The 17,169-nt window shown below is 40.5% G+C and overlaps 1 protein-coding gene across 2 annotated transcripts in view; it reads left to right on the top strand.

The window, feature by feature from the left end:
* The window catches only part of PPP4R3A (protein phosphatase 4 regulatory subunit 3A), a 36,189-nt gene extending 19,020 nt beyond the window's left edge, over nt 1-17,169 (top strand). The window contains exons 5-16 of one of the 2 annotated variants that reach the window (XM_048485206.1): nt 1,335-1,412; nt 1,494-1,610; nt 2,296-2,412; nt 5,476-5,607; nt 5,730-5,832; nt 6,954-7,112; nt 8,216-8,385; nt 9,797-9,939; nt 11,091-11,281; nt 12,444-12,670; nt 15,978-16,043; nt 16,326-17,169. In XM_048485206.1, coding sequence (XP_048341163.1) covers nt 1,335-1,412; nt 1,494-1,610; nt 2,296-2,412; nt 5,476-5,607; nt 5,730-5,832; nt 6,954-7,112; nt 8,216-8,385; nt 9,797-9,939; nt 11,091-11,281; nt 12,444-12,670; nt 15,978-15,998 — 1,458 coding nt within the window. In that variant the 3' untranslated portion in view covers nt 15,999-16,043; nt 16,326-17,169. The remainder of the gene's footprint in view (nt 1-1,334; nt 1,413-1,493; nt 1,611-2,295; nt 2,413-5,475; nt 5,608-5,729; nt 5,833-6,953; nt 7,113-8,215; nt 8,386-9,796; nt 9,940-11,090; nt 11,282-12,443; nt 12,671-15,977; nt 16,044-16,325) is intronic. The other variant, XM_048485205.1, reaches the window with a different exon arrangement.

The raw sequence follows: 17,169 nt of genomic DNA, 5'->3' as shown, positions 1-17,169 counted from the left end.
CCAAATGTCCTAGTGTTAACAGCCTTGCTCAGGTCTTGCAAAGTGAGGACCGTGGCTTCCTGCATAGGTGTCAAACTCGCGGCCCTCCAGATGTTATGGACTACAGTTCCCATCATCCCCTGCCAGCATGATGCTGGCAGGGGATGATGTGAACTGTAGTCCATAACATCTGGAGGGCTGCGAGTTTGACACCTGTGCATAGAGGTGCATAGAGTCTCATGCTGGGCTTTCCTCTTTTCTTGCTGCCTTCAACTTTATAGCATAGGTTGCAGGGTTTATCATGAAGAGTGATGTTTTGTGATGTAGAACAAGAACTTGCACAAAATGGCAGGAGCCCTTCTAGTTTTGACTGAGCTTTCACTAAGTACAGAGAAACTTGATACAACGTTATATATCTAATTCTGCAACAGACTCTCAAGTGTGAATCAAAGATTGTGGAAAGTGGAGCTGGGAGACAGATCCCTGTTACAAAATCAGAAATAAAACCCAGGTTTGTAGAAAAAATCTGAAATCTTTAAAAAGAAAAAAAAGACCATTGAGAAATTAAAAACATTCCAGAATAATAGAAAAAACATGTGTAGCTTTAAGAAAACAATGTCCATAGATATTATATACTGAGATCTCAGTGATTGTTTTGGGAGTTGCTAGGCCACCACAACAATACTACTGACTCTTCCAAACATTGTGAAGCAAAGCCATGGAGGAGCAGTGATGGCTGGGAGGGCCAAAAGAGTCCTGGGAAAAGACCCACCTCCCCTACCTGGTCAGGTGGCCAGCACCACAGATTTGTCACTCACACCTCTCAACCAGGCCCCCCAGTGGTGGCCAAACTTCCCAGGAGAAGTTGTCAGGGGGAGGGAAGGAGCGTGGAAGCAGGAGAAGGGGGAAAGCTGTGAAGTCTGTTGGGATGGGAAAGAGAAATTAGTTATGGGAGGGGAAAATGATATCCTCCTCCCTGCAATTCCTTGCGGGTCTCTTGCTTAATTCTTAAAAGTGAGCTAAGGAAACGTTTTGGGTGGGAACCATTTTGTTGTTGTTTGAAATTTGGAATAGAATTTGAGCTAGACGGACTTTTTGTCTGAGCTATCAGACTGTACTTTTTACAATATGTAAGTAAGTAAATGAAATGTGACTTTTGTTGGTGGGTATCTGTAACCTTTCATGTTGGTAGAAGTTTGCATGTTAAGGGAGAATACCCCTGCTTTATATCATTGTTAAATGTAAGTTATAACAAATATGTACATATTTGCCCTTTAATACTATCAGGAATGTATTTGGGGTGGATTTTAGCATTTTTAGTGATATGGTAAACATAGCTCTGATTGCTTTTCTAGGAAGATGAAAAATTTTTGACTGAGCTGTTTGCACAACTTACAGATGAAGCCACAGACGAGGAGAAAAGGCAAGAATTGGTAAGGATGTTTAAAGTGAGCTTAATGAGGTGATTGCTATATCATATTTCTCACTAAAAAAGATCTTTTTTTGCATTTCAGGTAAATTTTCTTAAAGAGTTTTGTGCATTTTCTCAAACATTACAACCCCAAAACAGAGATGCTTTTTTCAAAACATTGTCTAACATGGGCATTCTTCCAGCACTTGAAGTCATCCTAGTGAGTTTTCAAAGTTTATTTTTAAACATTTATCTTGCTTTTCAGACCTCAAGAGTGTGTATATCTATGTGGTAATTAAATAGCTTCAATTCTGTATTATCATTTTTGGGTAGGGGAATATATATATTTTTATATATATTTTAGTAGCAGAATATATCCTAATTTATTGTACTCCAACATTATGTTAGTTATTTGAAATAGTGGCAGCAGCCAAACTATCTATATATGATGCTGGAAGTGTCATGGTTGGAGCTCCCATGTACATTTTGATTTCCAAATAGCAAATATGTTGGACTCCGATCTGGAATGGTATTACAGTGTGGAAAAGGATCAACTCTGCCCTCCCTTGCCATTTCCTGCCTTGACATGATGCTGTGGAGTTGCTATTTGCCCTGTTAGGTCTAACATAAGGGTGTCCTGTAAGTTGCTTGTGTATGGGTATCTTGCTGGAGCAAATACACTTTCCACGCACCAAGATAGTAAAACAGGATGAGATAAAGGGTTAACTGAACCCTTAGGTAAAGTAGAGACCTTGTGATCCCTTTAAAACTGCTCTTTAGAAAGATCCTGGGATGTGTGACCACAGAACTTTGAGAGCATTGTGCAAAATAATGAGATAACAGTTTCAGTCCTCTCTTGTGCTTCCCCAGCTTTGTTCCATGACCTTGTTTTTATTTGACTTCAGGGAATGGATGATGCCCAAGTGCGAAGTGCAGCGACCGATATATTCTCATATTTGGTTGAATACAACCCATCTATGGTGCGAGAATTTGTCATGCAAGAAGCTCAGCAGAACGATGATGTAAGTGGCTTCTAACAACTTACTGTTTCCAACTGTTTTCTAACAACTTACTGTTGATGACTTTAAAAACATTTGTTTTGACAAAACTGAGTCGAATGATTGAAATACAGAAAGATGTTGGTACATTCTTTTACTGAGGGGGTGTGATGTTGTGTCACATGGAAGCTAGAAATATTTCTGTGTAATACAGTTTTCATTTAATCATCTGGTGCAGATGTAATGCTGGCTGGCCGCAAATCACAATGACACATTAGGAATGTGTGCTGCTGTCTGTTATCAGCTTTCACCACGAGTGGCAAATTCTGGTGTTGAAGACCCCTAGCTGTCTTGAACTGCAGCTAACATTGGTTTAGATCTAATACTGAATCATGGTTAAAGTTAACAGAGAGTGGTGGGGAAGAAATCATGCACGATGATGGATAGGGAGGAAAATCTGTATGGGATGATAAGTATTGTTTCACATAATTTATTTTCCACTGAATTCTTTGCCGTAATATTTGGAAGCCCCCTAGTTGTGGAAATCACTGCCAAGTTCTCCCTTTACATTTTAAGAAAAAAATGTGCATGACAGTATGAAGCAGCTTGAGTCTGCTGATAAAAGCATTGCTGTTAACATGGAAATGGCCTTTCAACTCCGAACTATATAGTGATCCTTTGAACCAGTATTTTTGAATGAGAGTATTTCTTTAGGTGATGTAGTGCTTTGTTTTTCCATTGTGGTAATCATAGAATACATTTAATACAAGTCTTTAAACTTTCTTGCTTTTAAAAAATAAATGGTACTCAAGAGCAAGCCTTCTGAGGTGATATCGGTTGAATGGAGAGGTTATGATGCATAGTATGTTAGATCCTGAAACAAATTTTGAAACGGCACTGGTACATGGTAAGTTGTTTAACAAACAGGATACAAATTTCCCTGATAACACAGTTGTAGCGAATAAATGTGCTATGCCAGCCCATGTGGCTCTGCATAGGTTTTGTGGCAGTTTCTTCCTATGATGTCACATTGTGATATCATATGTTTACACATGGAATATCACATAATAATAGTTATATAGTTGCATCAAAGCGTTCACTTTTACATAAACCTGCTTCTAACAACAAGCCACCTTCGGCTGATGTCCACAGTAATAATTTCTGAGCAAGAAACCTGTAATACTTCTATATACTTTTCCACTGAAAGATTAAAGTGTGGTTACGAATCAGTATGCTTCCACATTAGAAAATAGTCCCAAATAAATGAGAATTGTTATTCATTTTTAAACGCTGCCTTTGTCAAAACCATTATTCTATGCATATTTTAACATGGCTGGGCAGGTGGGTGGAGCAGGAATCCACCCAGGGGAGCAATCTTCAGACCGCCCCATGGATTTTCTTTGAGGTGGTAGCAGCAAGTCTTGGTGGGCGGGGAGGGAGGGAGGGGGAAGCAGGAACCCACCAAAAAGAGGAATCTTCAGGCTGCCTCCAGTGAGGCAGGAGGCAGCAACAACGAGGCTTGTTGGGTGGAGGGAGCAGGAACCTTCCAGGGGGAGGAATCTTCAGGCAACCTGCCAATGAGGTAGGAGGCAGCGGCAGCGAGGTTCAGCAGGCAGGGAGAGCAGGAACCCACAGGGGAGAGGAATCTGTCTCCCTGACAAAGCAAGAGGCGGCAACAGCAGCAGCAGCAAGGCTCGATGGACGGGGGAGCAGGAGGACAAGAGGGATTGAACAGAAGGTCCAGCGTGTGGCAGATGAATGTAGAACTGTACTTTAATCTTTCAGTGGAAAAGAGTATAATACCTTAACACTTTAATAAGCTTTATGATTTATAAAGCACTTGAAAAGGGGGGGGGGTTGAATATAGACTTCTGCAACTGGCATTCACAGAAGCACCTGACTTCTTTTCTCAGCCCTCTGAAAGCCATGCCTGATAGCCGACAGACCATTAGGAACGACCTGCACAGGGGCTCACGTTGAAGGGAGGAAATCCTTCCTCTTGAATGAGCTCCTTCTCCATCTACACAGTAATGGGAGAATCAGCTGATTCCCCCTCCCACCATGCGATATCTTGCATCATTCCCAGCGGACCCCTTGACTCAAAGGCTCTTTAGTGGGCTGCAGAAAAGAGAAGGTGGCAAAGTTTAATTCTGTGATTAAAGCTCAGCTCACAATGTTGTGAATCTTAACTCAAGACTCCAGATGCCGCCTTTTTATCAGATACGAAGTGTTTCTTTAAAGGTTTCAGTCCCCCATGTTTTAAAAAACCTTACATTTACAACTTGGGTACTGCAGTAAATTCTGGAACTGTAGATCATCTGTAGTGGTATTGAGTGGTTTGATTTTCCCCATGTACATGTCCCTCTTGCCTCCCTCACAGAGCAAATAATGGAGAGAAACTATGGCAGCTGTTGCTGGGAACCTTGTCCTCTCTATTCTCTGAATGGGAGAAGGTGAGGAGACTTCCTGCCAGGCCAAGGGTGTTCCTGCATTTTTTGGAGGGGAAATATCCTGCTATATTATGCTTGGCCACAGAATGGTGTAGACAGCCTTTTCTGGGTTGAACAGCTGGAGAAAAGGCGGAGCTAGTGCAGCCTCTCCTGTTTTTACACAACTATGCAGTACTCTGACAATCTCTACCCTTTACAGGGAGGAGTGCTTCTGTTTAAATGATCAAAAGTAAAATGCTTAGTACAACAAAATCCCAGAAAATCAATTCTGACTCCATTCTGAAGTTTTGGATCAGCATCTTGCAGGGCTGCTTGAGACATGCTCAAGAATACAGCTGTGTGTCCTGTGGGATTTCTGACTTTAAACCCGTCTACCCCCTTTGTACAGCAAACCATCCCATGCCTTTTAAAACTTCTCCCAGTTTTAACAATGATCTGCCATTCAGCATTGAGAGGCTGTTATTAAAACAAATGCCACAAGTCCACAACTCCATTTAGTGTATTGGAATAATTGGAATAATTGCACCATTCTTTGCAGTCTATCCTTTATCTGAATTACTTTGTTGGTGTCTTTCTCAAGTTTGTCTGTTGCTTCTGACTGACCTGTTTGGTATTTAACTTTATTTTCTTGAACCAGGATATCTTACTCATTAACCTCATCATAGAACACATGATTTGTGATACAGATCCTGAACTGGGAGGAGCAGTCCAGCTGATGGGTTTACTACGTACCTTAGTGGATCCAGAAAATATGCTAGCTACTGCCAATGTAAGGAAATACCTGAATATTTTTAACATCTGTAGTGACGATAATGGAGGAGCGGGGAAATGGTTCTTAAATGTTGCGATTGAAGTGCTTAATGTATAAATCAATGCTTTTTTATTCCACAGAAAACAGAAAAAACTGAGTTCCTGGGTTTCTTTTACAAGCATTGTATGCATGTTCTCACAGCACCTTTATTGGCTAATACCACAGAGGAAAAACCTAGCAAAGGTGAGATTCGAGAGGGGCTGAATTTTGCCATAATATTTTATAACTGGAAAAGGTCTGGCATTATGATAGGTGGGACTACTTAATGGAAAAGAGGAATAATATATTGCGACAACATGCAGGAGAACCTAAACCTCCATAGGATCCCTTCTGGCAAAACCAAGAATGCCCATTGCCAGAAGTGGGGTGCAGGTTTCTTCTTCACCACAACCTGTTCTTAAGCACAGTGCATGGTTGTGATTCATTTACATGGGGAAAGGAAAAGTGTTTGCTCTGGGACATCTGCCATTCGATGCCACTGAGAATTATCTTTGTGTGCATAGTTCCATCCTGTGTAGCTGGATCCATCATGTGTTTCCAGCAGATGTCATTTGAACACAAGGGCAGGCAGGGGGATCCTGAATTCCTGGATGAAAGGTGGCTATTTGTTTATAGTTGAATTTATAAGCTGCACTTCCTCTGATGGGCTCAGTTAAGCTGAGTGTGTCTTGCTGTGCTAAGTACAAGTGCAAGAAAGTAAGTGCCACAAAAGTGGATCACAGCCCATGACATTTTTTTTATTGGAGCATTTCTATGTCACTTTTCTCTCTGAAGGGATCCAAAACTTAAGGAAAATAAACTATGAAACTGTTTAAACAAATAAAACACACACACACACACACACACACACCCCTCACAAATGTATCTGGGTTGATTGTGGTTCACCAGTCTGCTTGCTTCAGGCTTCAAGCAAGTGACAAGCAGATGTCCTTTGGCTCATGCCTAGGGACTTGTGCTTTGGCACCACTCAAGGTACAAATTTGCAAAAAGAGTAGAACAGACTCAGTGCAGATGAAAGACAACTGTTACCTGGCTATTGTACTATTATTTTCTCCCCTGTACTGGCATTTTCATCTAGCATGCAAGGGAAGGGGCGGGAGGAAGGGAGGGGTGGCATGCAAGGGAGGGGGAGGGCCCCCGGCATCAGGACATGGCCCACCCACCCTAGCAGAGGAAGGGAGAGGGGAGGGTGGGGGAGGGGTGGCATGCAGTGGAGGGGGAGGGTTGGGGAGGTACCCCTGCTTGTTGGGGAGGTACCCCTTTCTGCCTCAGTACAGATTTAATTATAGTATTCTTTGTTTTAGATGACTTTCAGACAGCCCAGCTGTTGGCCTTGATATTAGAGTTACTAACCTTTTGTGTGGAACATCATACATATCATATAAAGAACTACATTATTAACAAAGATATTCTTCGAAGAGTGTTAGTTTTAATGGCTTCAAATCATGCTTTCCTGGCACTGTGTAAGTATGACAAGGTATCAAGATGTTTTATTAGCATTGCTACAAACCAAGGCATTTTTTTATGATAAGACTGTTCTTACGGGTTGCCTATGTATAAAATGTTATCTTCTTATAACTGAAGACCTGAGCAGGCTACTCTCCATTGAAGCAGCATGATGCAGTGTCCTGGAATTAAAATTAAATCTGCCTTTAACCATATTTTCAGGGTTGCTTTACCTCTTAAATTAATCTCTCTCTCTTTTTTGCCATCAAGTCTCAGTTGATTTATAGCAAACCCATGGACTCTTGCCTCTGAATATTGACCCTGGACTTCCTTGGTGATTTCTCATCTAAATATTGACCAGGGCCAACCCTGCTTAGCAAAGATCTGATGAGACTGGGCTAGCCTGGTCTATCTAGGCCTTATTTTTATGATAAATAACCTTTAGATCAGGGAAGTCAAACTGTGACCCTCCAGAGGTTCATGGACTACAATTCCCATCAGTCCCTCCCAGCATGGGCATTGGCCATGCTGGCAAGGGCTGATGGGAATAGTAGTTCATGAACATCTGGCGGGCCAGAGTTTGACACCCCTGCTTTAGATTATAGTGTATCTTAAATGGAAAACAATTTAAACCAGGGGTCTCCATCCTATGGCCTGTCAGATGTTCATGGATTGCAGTTTCCATCAGCTCTGCCAATTGTCCATGATAGCAGGGGCTGATAGGAGCTGTTGTCCATAGGTTGGAGTCCCCTGGTATAAACTACCTTTAGATTGATTTTCCCTCAAAAAGCATTTTATTTTAAAACTGATTTAAACTTAAAAAGCCAATATAAATTTTTAAAATCTGATTTTATTTTATTTTAATATACATTTTATTCACTCTGTCCATTGCATTTTTTCATATGTTACTGTGATTATTCTCCAGTGTATTGAATTTTTATCCTTCAGTATATCAAATTGTTCTAATTAACTTTGGGTTGCTTCTTTGCTGTCTCTCACAATGTTTTCACATTGTTGTGAATGAGTTGTGAGAACCTTCAGAGATCATGACTGGTTGGGGAACCTGTTATTCTTCTGAAAAATGTGAAAATAGCCCTTAAATAATCTTTGTCTTCGTCAGGCGCTCTGCGTTTTAAAAGAAAGATAATTGGGTTGAAGGACGAATTCTACAACCGCTATATAATGAAAAGTTTTTTATTTGAACCGGTGGTCAAAGCATTTCTCAGCAATGGATCCCGCTATAACCTGATGAACTCAGCTATTATAGAAATGTTTGAATTCATTAGAGTGGTGAGTACGCTTTTCTACGAAGAGGGTGGAAAATGTGGTAGCAGTAAGAAAAAAGTATCCAGATAAAATCTTAAATCTGAGCGGAGAGTAGGAAAATTTAGTTTTATTGGTTGCTTCACATAGAACATCAGTTTGGATAGAATTGTTGAGTAAATGGGTTAGGCTAGGACAGAAAATTAGAGGAAACAGCGTTGTGTGCACCATATATGTCAAATGTTGGTTCACTGAAGCAGAAATTCACAGGAGAGGCTGTGGTGTGGAGTAAGATATTCCCATCACATTGATAGCAGTGGGAGCATGAGACATGACATCATTTCTCAGGAAGAGGAGTTCATCTCCAGGCTTTTCAGGACTAGACGCTTAAACATAGTAGTTGAGCAGCACTTGTGCAGAACGCCAGTTATTGATCCATCAGTATTGAAGCTGTAGAACTAACAATAGATGCAAGGGTGAGAAGATCAGTCTGTCCTGGCATCTGCCATAAAACAGGACCTCCCAGAACCCTGGTTGAAAGAACCCTGATTATCATATGTCCCAAGAAAAGAACAGCAATGAGTAAGATGCATCTTCTAGATTATAGGTGTCAAACTCGCAGCCCTCCAGATGTTATGGACTACAGTTCCCATCATCCCCTGCCAGCATCATGCTGGCAGGGCATGATGGGAACTGTAGTCCATAACATCTGGAGGGCTACGAGTTTGACACCTGTGGTCTAGATTGTAATCAGATTGAGCACAAAGAACAACCCACCCCTGACGTCCCAGATAAGGGTGTTGCTCCCAGCCCCAGTGGACCTAAACTGAAGTATCAGGATGATGATCATAATTGAGGATGGAGACTTGGCCTGGCTGTTGATGCAAACCATTGATTCTTTTAAGTGCATTGTAATTTTACATTTACAATTGTATTTAAAACATGGACATCATTAGCAAACAAAAAATAAGATAGGTTCACATTTCTGCCTGAAGGACATGCTACTCAGAAGAGTTACGATTAATTTGTGCTGTAATGTATGTTGCAGATGCTAATTTTTATTCTGTAACTATTCCTTGCACTTTTAGTGCCAGTACAGTACCAGGGACTGACAGAAAAATGCTTCTAATGAAAGTTTTTTGTGCAGCTATTTTTTATTTTTGTCACACATTTTTCCTTTACTATGTTGTTTCCTTTCCTTTACTATGTTGTTTTTTTGTAGGGCAAACAAAAGAAGTTTAGCATAGCTACTTAGCTGTTATACATATGGAAGACTGATGGAAGCTATTTAGCTGTTTAGGCTGATGGAATCTATTTAGCTGTTATACAGATGAAAACTAGAACTCCCTTGCATCATTTTGAGAGTAAATTATCATGACTTTTCTATAATTTTACTTTTTAACATTTTTAATTGGGGAAAAATAACTTTATTTTCTAGGAAGACATAAAATCCTTAACAGCTCATGTAATTGAGAATTACTGGAAAGCCCTAGAAGATGTAGATTATGTGCAGACATTCAAAGGTTTGAAATTGCGTTATGAACAACAAAGGGAAAGACAAGATAACCCCAAACTTGACAGGTTAGTGGACACTGAAGTCTTTATTAGAAGTTTCATACTAGATTTTCTTGTTGGGGGTGAAACAAAAAACTTCGGGACAATAGAAGTGGGTTCAGATTGAGGTTGCTCAGGTGTCTTCTGTTTATAGTTCTTTTTTTAAATTACAAGTACAAGTGAGGATGGAATAGTATTTGTATTACATTAAGAGGATTCTTTTAAAAATATGTCAGGACAGTACAAAATAATACACCTTCCTATGCAACTGACCCTAAGAACATCAGTAAGTGATACCTAGAACATAAGCTAAATTGCCAATACATAAGAGAGCCTCATATCCCTGAAACTTGTTTTTGATTCAGTCAATGTCATTAGCAGTATCAAATCAGCAGGAGAGAGAAGACTAAAAAAGACATGGAAATAATGTCAGGAACAGAAGTGCATAAGTAACATTCATTTTGATGCACGTGTGGTTTTTAGATTGTAAAACACATCAGCTTTCTACAAGGGGATTGTTTTAGTGTGTTTTGTTCTTAAAAATTGAAAAGATTTCGTTATGGGCAGCCCAATCCAAACCCAGAGGCGGCAGGATGCAGCACCAGTGGGGTTCCACCCTGCCACCTCCAAGAGGGCTTTCTGCTGGTGCAGGGAGCTTGGAAAAGGCCTTAAAACTCTCTCCCATCACCGCCACCTGAAAGCCCCATCGAGCTAAAAGGACTTTCACCACAGAAAGAGTGGCATAAGTCCAAGGGTTGGGGCACGTACTCCCATCTGTCAGTCCTGGAAGGGAGATGACTACTGTCAACTCCACCCCCAGGAGTACCCCAGTCCATCCTACCTCCCATGCTGGCATTCAAATGGGACACCAGTGTAGCCCCCTCCAGCCCATATTTCTGGGCTCTCCAGTGAGGTTGTGGGATGGGCAGCCGCTGGTATGTCTGCCCCCACGTCAAGGTAAGTGTCCTGGGGAGGACAAACACATCAGCGCAAAGCTGCACTGCTCCATGGGGCCCTTTTGCAAACCCACCCCCATTTGGATGAGGCTGTTAGTCTGCAAAGTATGAAGGTTTCACATGTTGATCAGTTTATTGAGTACTTTAGCACTATATGTGTAAATTCAAAAACTTCATAATAGTGATAGGAAACAACGTTGAAAAGTATATCCTCTTCTGTAGCATGCGTTCCATCTTGAGGAACCATAGGTATCGGAGAGATGCTAGAACCTTGGAGGATGAAGAAGAGATGTGGTTTAATACTGATGAAGATGATCTCGAAGATGGAGAGGCAGTGGTGTTGCCCTCTGACAAAAGTAAAAATGACGAAGATATTATGGATCCCATAAGTAAATTTATGGAAAGGAAAAAATGTAAGTCAGTAGAACTACGTGTTTTTGGTTTAAGTTGATTCATTGACATCACTTAGGAGGTCAGTGTATACAGATACATCAAAAACCAAAGCACTTTATAAACTGTTAACTTTGGTGAAGAAGTGAGTTTTGAAATTGTGCACTCCCTTTCCATTTCAGTGCAGTTCCCTTTCTGTCCTTCTGATAGCATCTACCATGGCACCAAACTGAGTACCAGCCAGAGTTTACTGTCCACAGTGCTTTTGCAAGTTGTCCTCGATGACAGCAGACTCTGATTAGATCAGCACCAGTGGAAACTGTAAAGCACTTTAACTGGAAAAAAATTAACAAAATATATGAATTTCATAATTAAAGTATCCATCAAATAGCTTAATTTGTATGAGCAAACAAGAGAATTTGGAGGCAATGTTTTTGGCAAATGGATGTGCAGTGTCCACCCAATTGTACATGCCTCTGTGTTCATGCAGCATTTGCAAATGTTGTTAGGATCTGTCCATCATTTGGTTGACTGATCTAGCTATCCAGCTATAGATGGATATGTGTCTATCTGTTTCTCTGGGTGTTTGTCCCTCTGGGTGTCTAGATATCTGTCCAGGTAAGTCTCTAGTACAGTAGAACTTCGAAAATCAGTGCCTTCGGCAATCGTCGATTTCAGAAATCAACAATTGCCAGGCGCCAATTTCCGCCATCTAAAATCGTCAGCCGCCTCCATTTTTGGTGGCCACTGAGATACGTGAACGCCGTTGCGCATGCGCAAACGGCATACCTCGAAATACGCCATTTTCATCTCCAGACGGATTATCAGCGATTTTCAAGGTTCTACTGTACTGCTAATACAGCTAGGATAGCCTTCAGCAGAAAATAAAGGAATAAAATGCCTTACTTAGTATTATTCTTCTGGTATTTAATTATTGCCCCTATAAATTTTGCCACAGCAGAATAACAGAATCACTTGTTTCTGATAAGAGATCTGTTCCCTGTTCCCTGATACCATCAATGCTGTTAGGTTTAAGGAACATGCATGAACAGGATTTGGATGGATTTGTGCGCAGCAGAAATGCATCTGTGTACATTAATTTGTGATGTAGTTGCTATTCTGTGTCTTAAGCCAGTTGCAATTTTCAGTAGAATTTCTTACAGTAGTATTTGTGTTACATTCCAGTTAAAGAAAGTGAAGAAAAGGAGGTCCTTCTGAAAACGAACCTTTCAGGGCGTCAGAGCCCAAGTTTTAAACTTTCCTTCTCTAGTGGTACAAAGGCTAACCTTACCAGCCAGTCATCTGCAACTAATTTGCCCGGGTCTCCTGGGTCACCGGGATCTCCTGGGTCACCGGGATCTCCTGGATCAGTTTCCAAAAGCACATCTCAGATGGCAGCTATAACTACCAAGGTACTGTGTTCACCCAAATCAAATTGTTCTTGTCATGTCAGAACCAGACCACCAGTTCTGAAGTTCACCATTCATGTATGCCACCATTCATTTGTGAATTCAGGTTTTCTTTACAATTTACTAGTAAATAAACTTCTAAAATGATACATCAGAGGAGATATTTTTGTGCCCCAGTTGTCCTTTTTCAAATATGTAATCATAATGTATTGCTCTAACTGTCCAGTGTACAATCCACAGTTCTTGGATGGTGCTGGTATAGTCTGAATATAAATGTCCAATTTTACACATGCAAACCTATTGGACATTCAGAAGGGTTTCATTGGATCCAAAGCAGTAGCATGCATATGCCCTTAAACTGGCAAGGTTAATTTTGAAAATGAAAAAATCTAAAGTTTCTCTTTGAAATATCAGATGATGTTTGAAAACTAAAAAGCTGGTGTTGCAATTGCTTTCATTTTGTTGTGTGAAAGGGGGCTTGTTAGAGCATTTATACTCCATTTAAATTTGTGCAAATTTTCAGTCAAGAAAAATAGCCTACTGAGAACATTATTAATTTTATAATTCAGCAAACAGAAGCAATATCAATTTCTTGCATCCTTGCTGGAAACATGGCTCATTTCATTGGGTCAAGTGCATATCTCTGATTTCAAAAAGTTCCAAAGACATTGGGCACAGAAAAGCTCTGCAAGCTGTAGAAATCAGTCTTGATTATCTACCTCTTGTAGACAGTCATTGCTGAACTTCAAAAAACAGGCAAAAGGTGCTCCATTAGGTATCTGGGATATCTTAAAAATTCTGAAGCACGTTGAAGTCATTTTGGCAACAAATTTGTAACCACGGATTACCTACAATGTTAAACTTATATGTTCCTTCCCCCGGCACCTGCAACTAATATTGCTGCAGTGTTTTGCACCAGTTGAAGTTTTCTAGCTGGTTTTAAAAGGGCACACTTCATAAAGTATGCTGCGATGGTATGGTGTATTGTCCCACCTCCCCCCTATAAAGGGCTTTCAAATGCTGTCTGGGCTAGAACAGCCATCTGTATATTCAAGAGGAGGCCACACCCAAAAGCACTTCCAAAATGTGAACTGCTTGTTTAGGGTGAGCTGACAACCATAAATAATACACTTTTATCTGGATTAAACTTTATTTTATTCACTCGCTTTCACTGATCACAGGCATTTACAGATAGAACCTGCCGAACCTGAGAGTCTGGTATTTTGAGCATGTGGTTGACAACCCACTATTGACGAATGTGTCCAGTAGTTTTTTGTATGTGTTTTTAAAAGCACAAGTAATCCACATCTGTATCCACTGTGAATTTTCCTCCAACTGTGCTCAGTTATCTCTGCTGAATCCCGTAGCTCTCTTCAAACTCTGGGGGAGGCCTGGGATATGGAAAACGGGGTGCCTAGGAAAAACTGTTGTATCCCCTACTAGTGTTAGTTCTCTTATTGCAGAAGACACCTAACAAGATCTGCTAAAAATCTTCCATGGCAGAACAGAAACTAGTTGGATCTGTAAGCCTCTGGCACTAGCTCTTGTAATCCCAGTGTTAACCAGCTGGTGATTCAGCCTTTTCAGTGGAATCACCACTAAAGCCCCTACCCAGAGAAAACCCCTAACTTCCTTGGAATAAAACACCAGATCATGATCCGCTGTGTTACTTGTTCTGAACATGCATTGTGGAACTAAGCTCCGATAGTCTGTAATCCCAGTCCTGAGAATGGGCTTGCCACTCTGCCAGTGCTGATCTTCCTCTCCTCTCAGTGACACCAGTTGGGGTACCAGTCTGCCCAGCATTGCAACATATATCTAGATATTCCTTTCTGTAATAGATTAGGAACATTCCTTCAAAAAAGTGGAAACCCAGCCCCCTCCTTTTCTCACAAGGAAAGGTATCACGGGCTTCCATTCTTACATATATTTATTTGTGTATGTTTATACATTTTTTCAGTCATAAAGCTGTACCTGGTCACCCCACTCAGCCAAGGATGGTGCATTCCATCTGCACAATGTGTGTTCCATTGGCACAAGGCATATCCCACCAACAGTGGAGCTGAGTGTGCTTCATGCTGTGAAATACTCCACCTTAGCAAGCTGAGCAGGGTGGCAGGAGCTAGTCCATTGCTTTTTCCCTCACTGCCATCCTTATTAACTCAGAATGACAGTTTAACAGAGTTCTGGGGGCAGCTTGAAGATGTAGGAGCCATATTTTAACAAGAGTCCACATGAATCCAGCCTACCTATGTTAAGTGTAAGGGACTGTTGCGTTTTCTTAGGAGTTAGATATCAGGCTGCTGTTCCCTGGCAATATAGTTTAATTACATCTTAAATTCAGGAGATATTTTCTAGGGCAGAATAGATTATACAGATGCTGTGAAAAAAAACAAATGAGCATCTTGTGGGCTTATTGCCTATGCTTATGGAAGAAAAGCACCAGAAATCAGACTGCTGAATAGACTCTGCAGTGGTGCTGGTCTTGAGTTTTCACCGTTTTGCATGATGATCCTGGTCTTAAAGGGAGCATTGCTAAGCCCCAACCAAGATAGGCCATACCATTCAGGGTTTGCAGTATCTGACTTTAAACTCTTGCAGATGTTGGATTTTTTTGTTATCCTTTTTAATGTTCCTCAGTTGCTTATTACATAGTCACTGTCATTCAGAAGGCCTTAGCATGCATTCCTTTAAGTTCTTCATGCCTTTCCTATTCATGGGAAGGCTCGGTATAAATGTCAGGCAGAATCCCCTATGGGCAGTGGTGGGATTCAGCAGGTTTGCAGCATTTCTGCAGAACCGGTTGTTAAAATGGTGTTTGTAAACAACCAGTTGTTAAATTATTTAAATCTCACCACCGGAACTGGTTGTTAAATTATTTGAATCCCACCACTGCATATGGGGTTTTTTTGGCAGCCCATTGTATGTGTTTTTATCAACAGTAGCAACGCTTATGTGTATGTCATCCCTCAGATGTACTGAGCAAGCGTATCTCCTGATTTTAGTTGTTTTGTTGCTGATTCAGACTGGATGGAGCACGGAACAGTTGTAGGCGCTGTCCGTCTTAAAGATTGGGTCCCTTCACTATGATGTCAAGTGACATAAATCTCTGTTTATACTAGTCAGTATAAAAATCCTCTCATACAATACAGGAGTTCAAGTAGTGATTTGTCTTTACTTTTTCTTGAATCTTGTAACTTGCAAATAATGCATTCATATGGCTGTTTTGCATGTACATCAATATACTGTAGTTATATAAATGGAAGAGACCACATCATTAAATTATCCTAATTGATAATTCAATTTGAAGGATGTTCCATATTGTCTCTGAAGTACGTCAGATCGCTCATTGCTGCAGTCCAGCCAACTCTCGTAGGTAAAAGAAATTTCCATCTTTGTACAGAATAGTAAAATGTTTTCATTACACCTCTAAGTAACACCTTTTCACTTGAACCCAATCTACCTCCCCCAAGTAGGTAGCATTGTTTTATCTACTTTAGATGTATTCTCCAAATATTTTTCATATTTTGTGAAGATTGAAGTTCTTATTAAAACTTCAAATAGTCAGTATATTAGAACTTAGGAAAGCAGTGCTAGCACTGGAATACAGACAAGATGGTTGGTAAATCTAACTTTCCTTATTTTCTGTTTTTTTTAGGGAGGCCTCGTGGGGCTTGTAGATTATCCTGATGATGACGATGAGGATGATGAAGAAAGTCTACCTTTGTCACAGAAAACAAAGGTTGAGTCATCATAATGACTGTTCTGAAGATCAGTCTCAGTTGGGGGGTAAACCTGGTTTCCAGAACAGGAAAAGTCCATAATTAAAAACTGCAGCCTTTAGTGAATTACTGTGTGTGACACAGACCAGTTTAAAAATATGGATTCCTGCTAATCAAGTGCCAATTTGAAGGAGCAGAAGAAGAGGATATACTACACTTAATGGGAATGACATGCCTGTGACCTCTCCAGCTTGGACCACGCATTGCTCTTTTCTCAGGGAAGGAAATGGAAAAAATATATATATATATAAAGCCAGCAGGGCAGGAGTTTAATAGTGGAACTCTGGATTGGCTGGTCAGTCGCTACAATCAGAATATGCTTTCTTGGACCATGTACAAGACTCGAAGAAAAGGCTTTTCTGCCATAATTCTTCACTAGCTGAGAACGCCAGCAGTTTCTTTGTATAAAAGAGACCTGCCTTTGAAACCACACATTCTGAACATTTTAGTCGAGCTACAACAGGTTTTTAAAAAATGAACGCTGTTGGGGGAGGGCTGACCATAAGTTGTTTTGTTTTTTTAATGTGTTCCCTTTGCCCTTTAAACTGCAGAATGTTTTCTTTGGAGGTGAGATATTTGTCTCCCTTTATTAAAAGATTGAATGGAATTCTAGATGTGGTCACTTTTTGTGTCATAATTTTATCTTTATTTTGCCCCCTGAGTGTATGTTTAGTTGTTGAGTATATATTTGGGACCATTAAAATTTTTGATGTAATATAA

Source organism: Sphaerodactylus townsendi, linkage group LG02, assembly GCF_021028975.2.
Source record: "Sphaerodactylus townsendi isolate TG3544 linkage group LG02, MPM_Stown_v2.3, whole genome shotgun sequence".
Classification (NCBI taxonomy): Eukaryota; Metazoa; Chordata; class Lepidosauria; order Squamata; family Sphaerodactylidae; genus Sphaerodactylus; species Sphaerodactylus townsendi.
The sequence above is the reverse complement of the archived record's forward strand: the minus strand, read 5'-3'. Positions and strand labels throughout refer to the sequence as shown.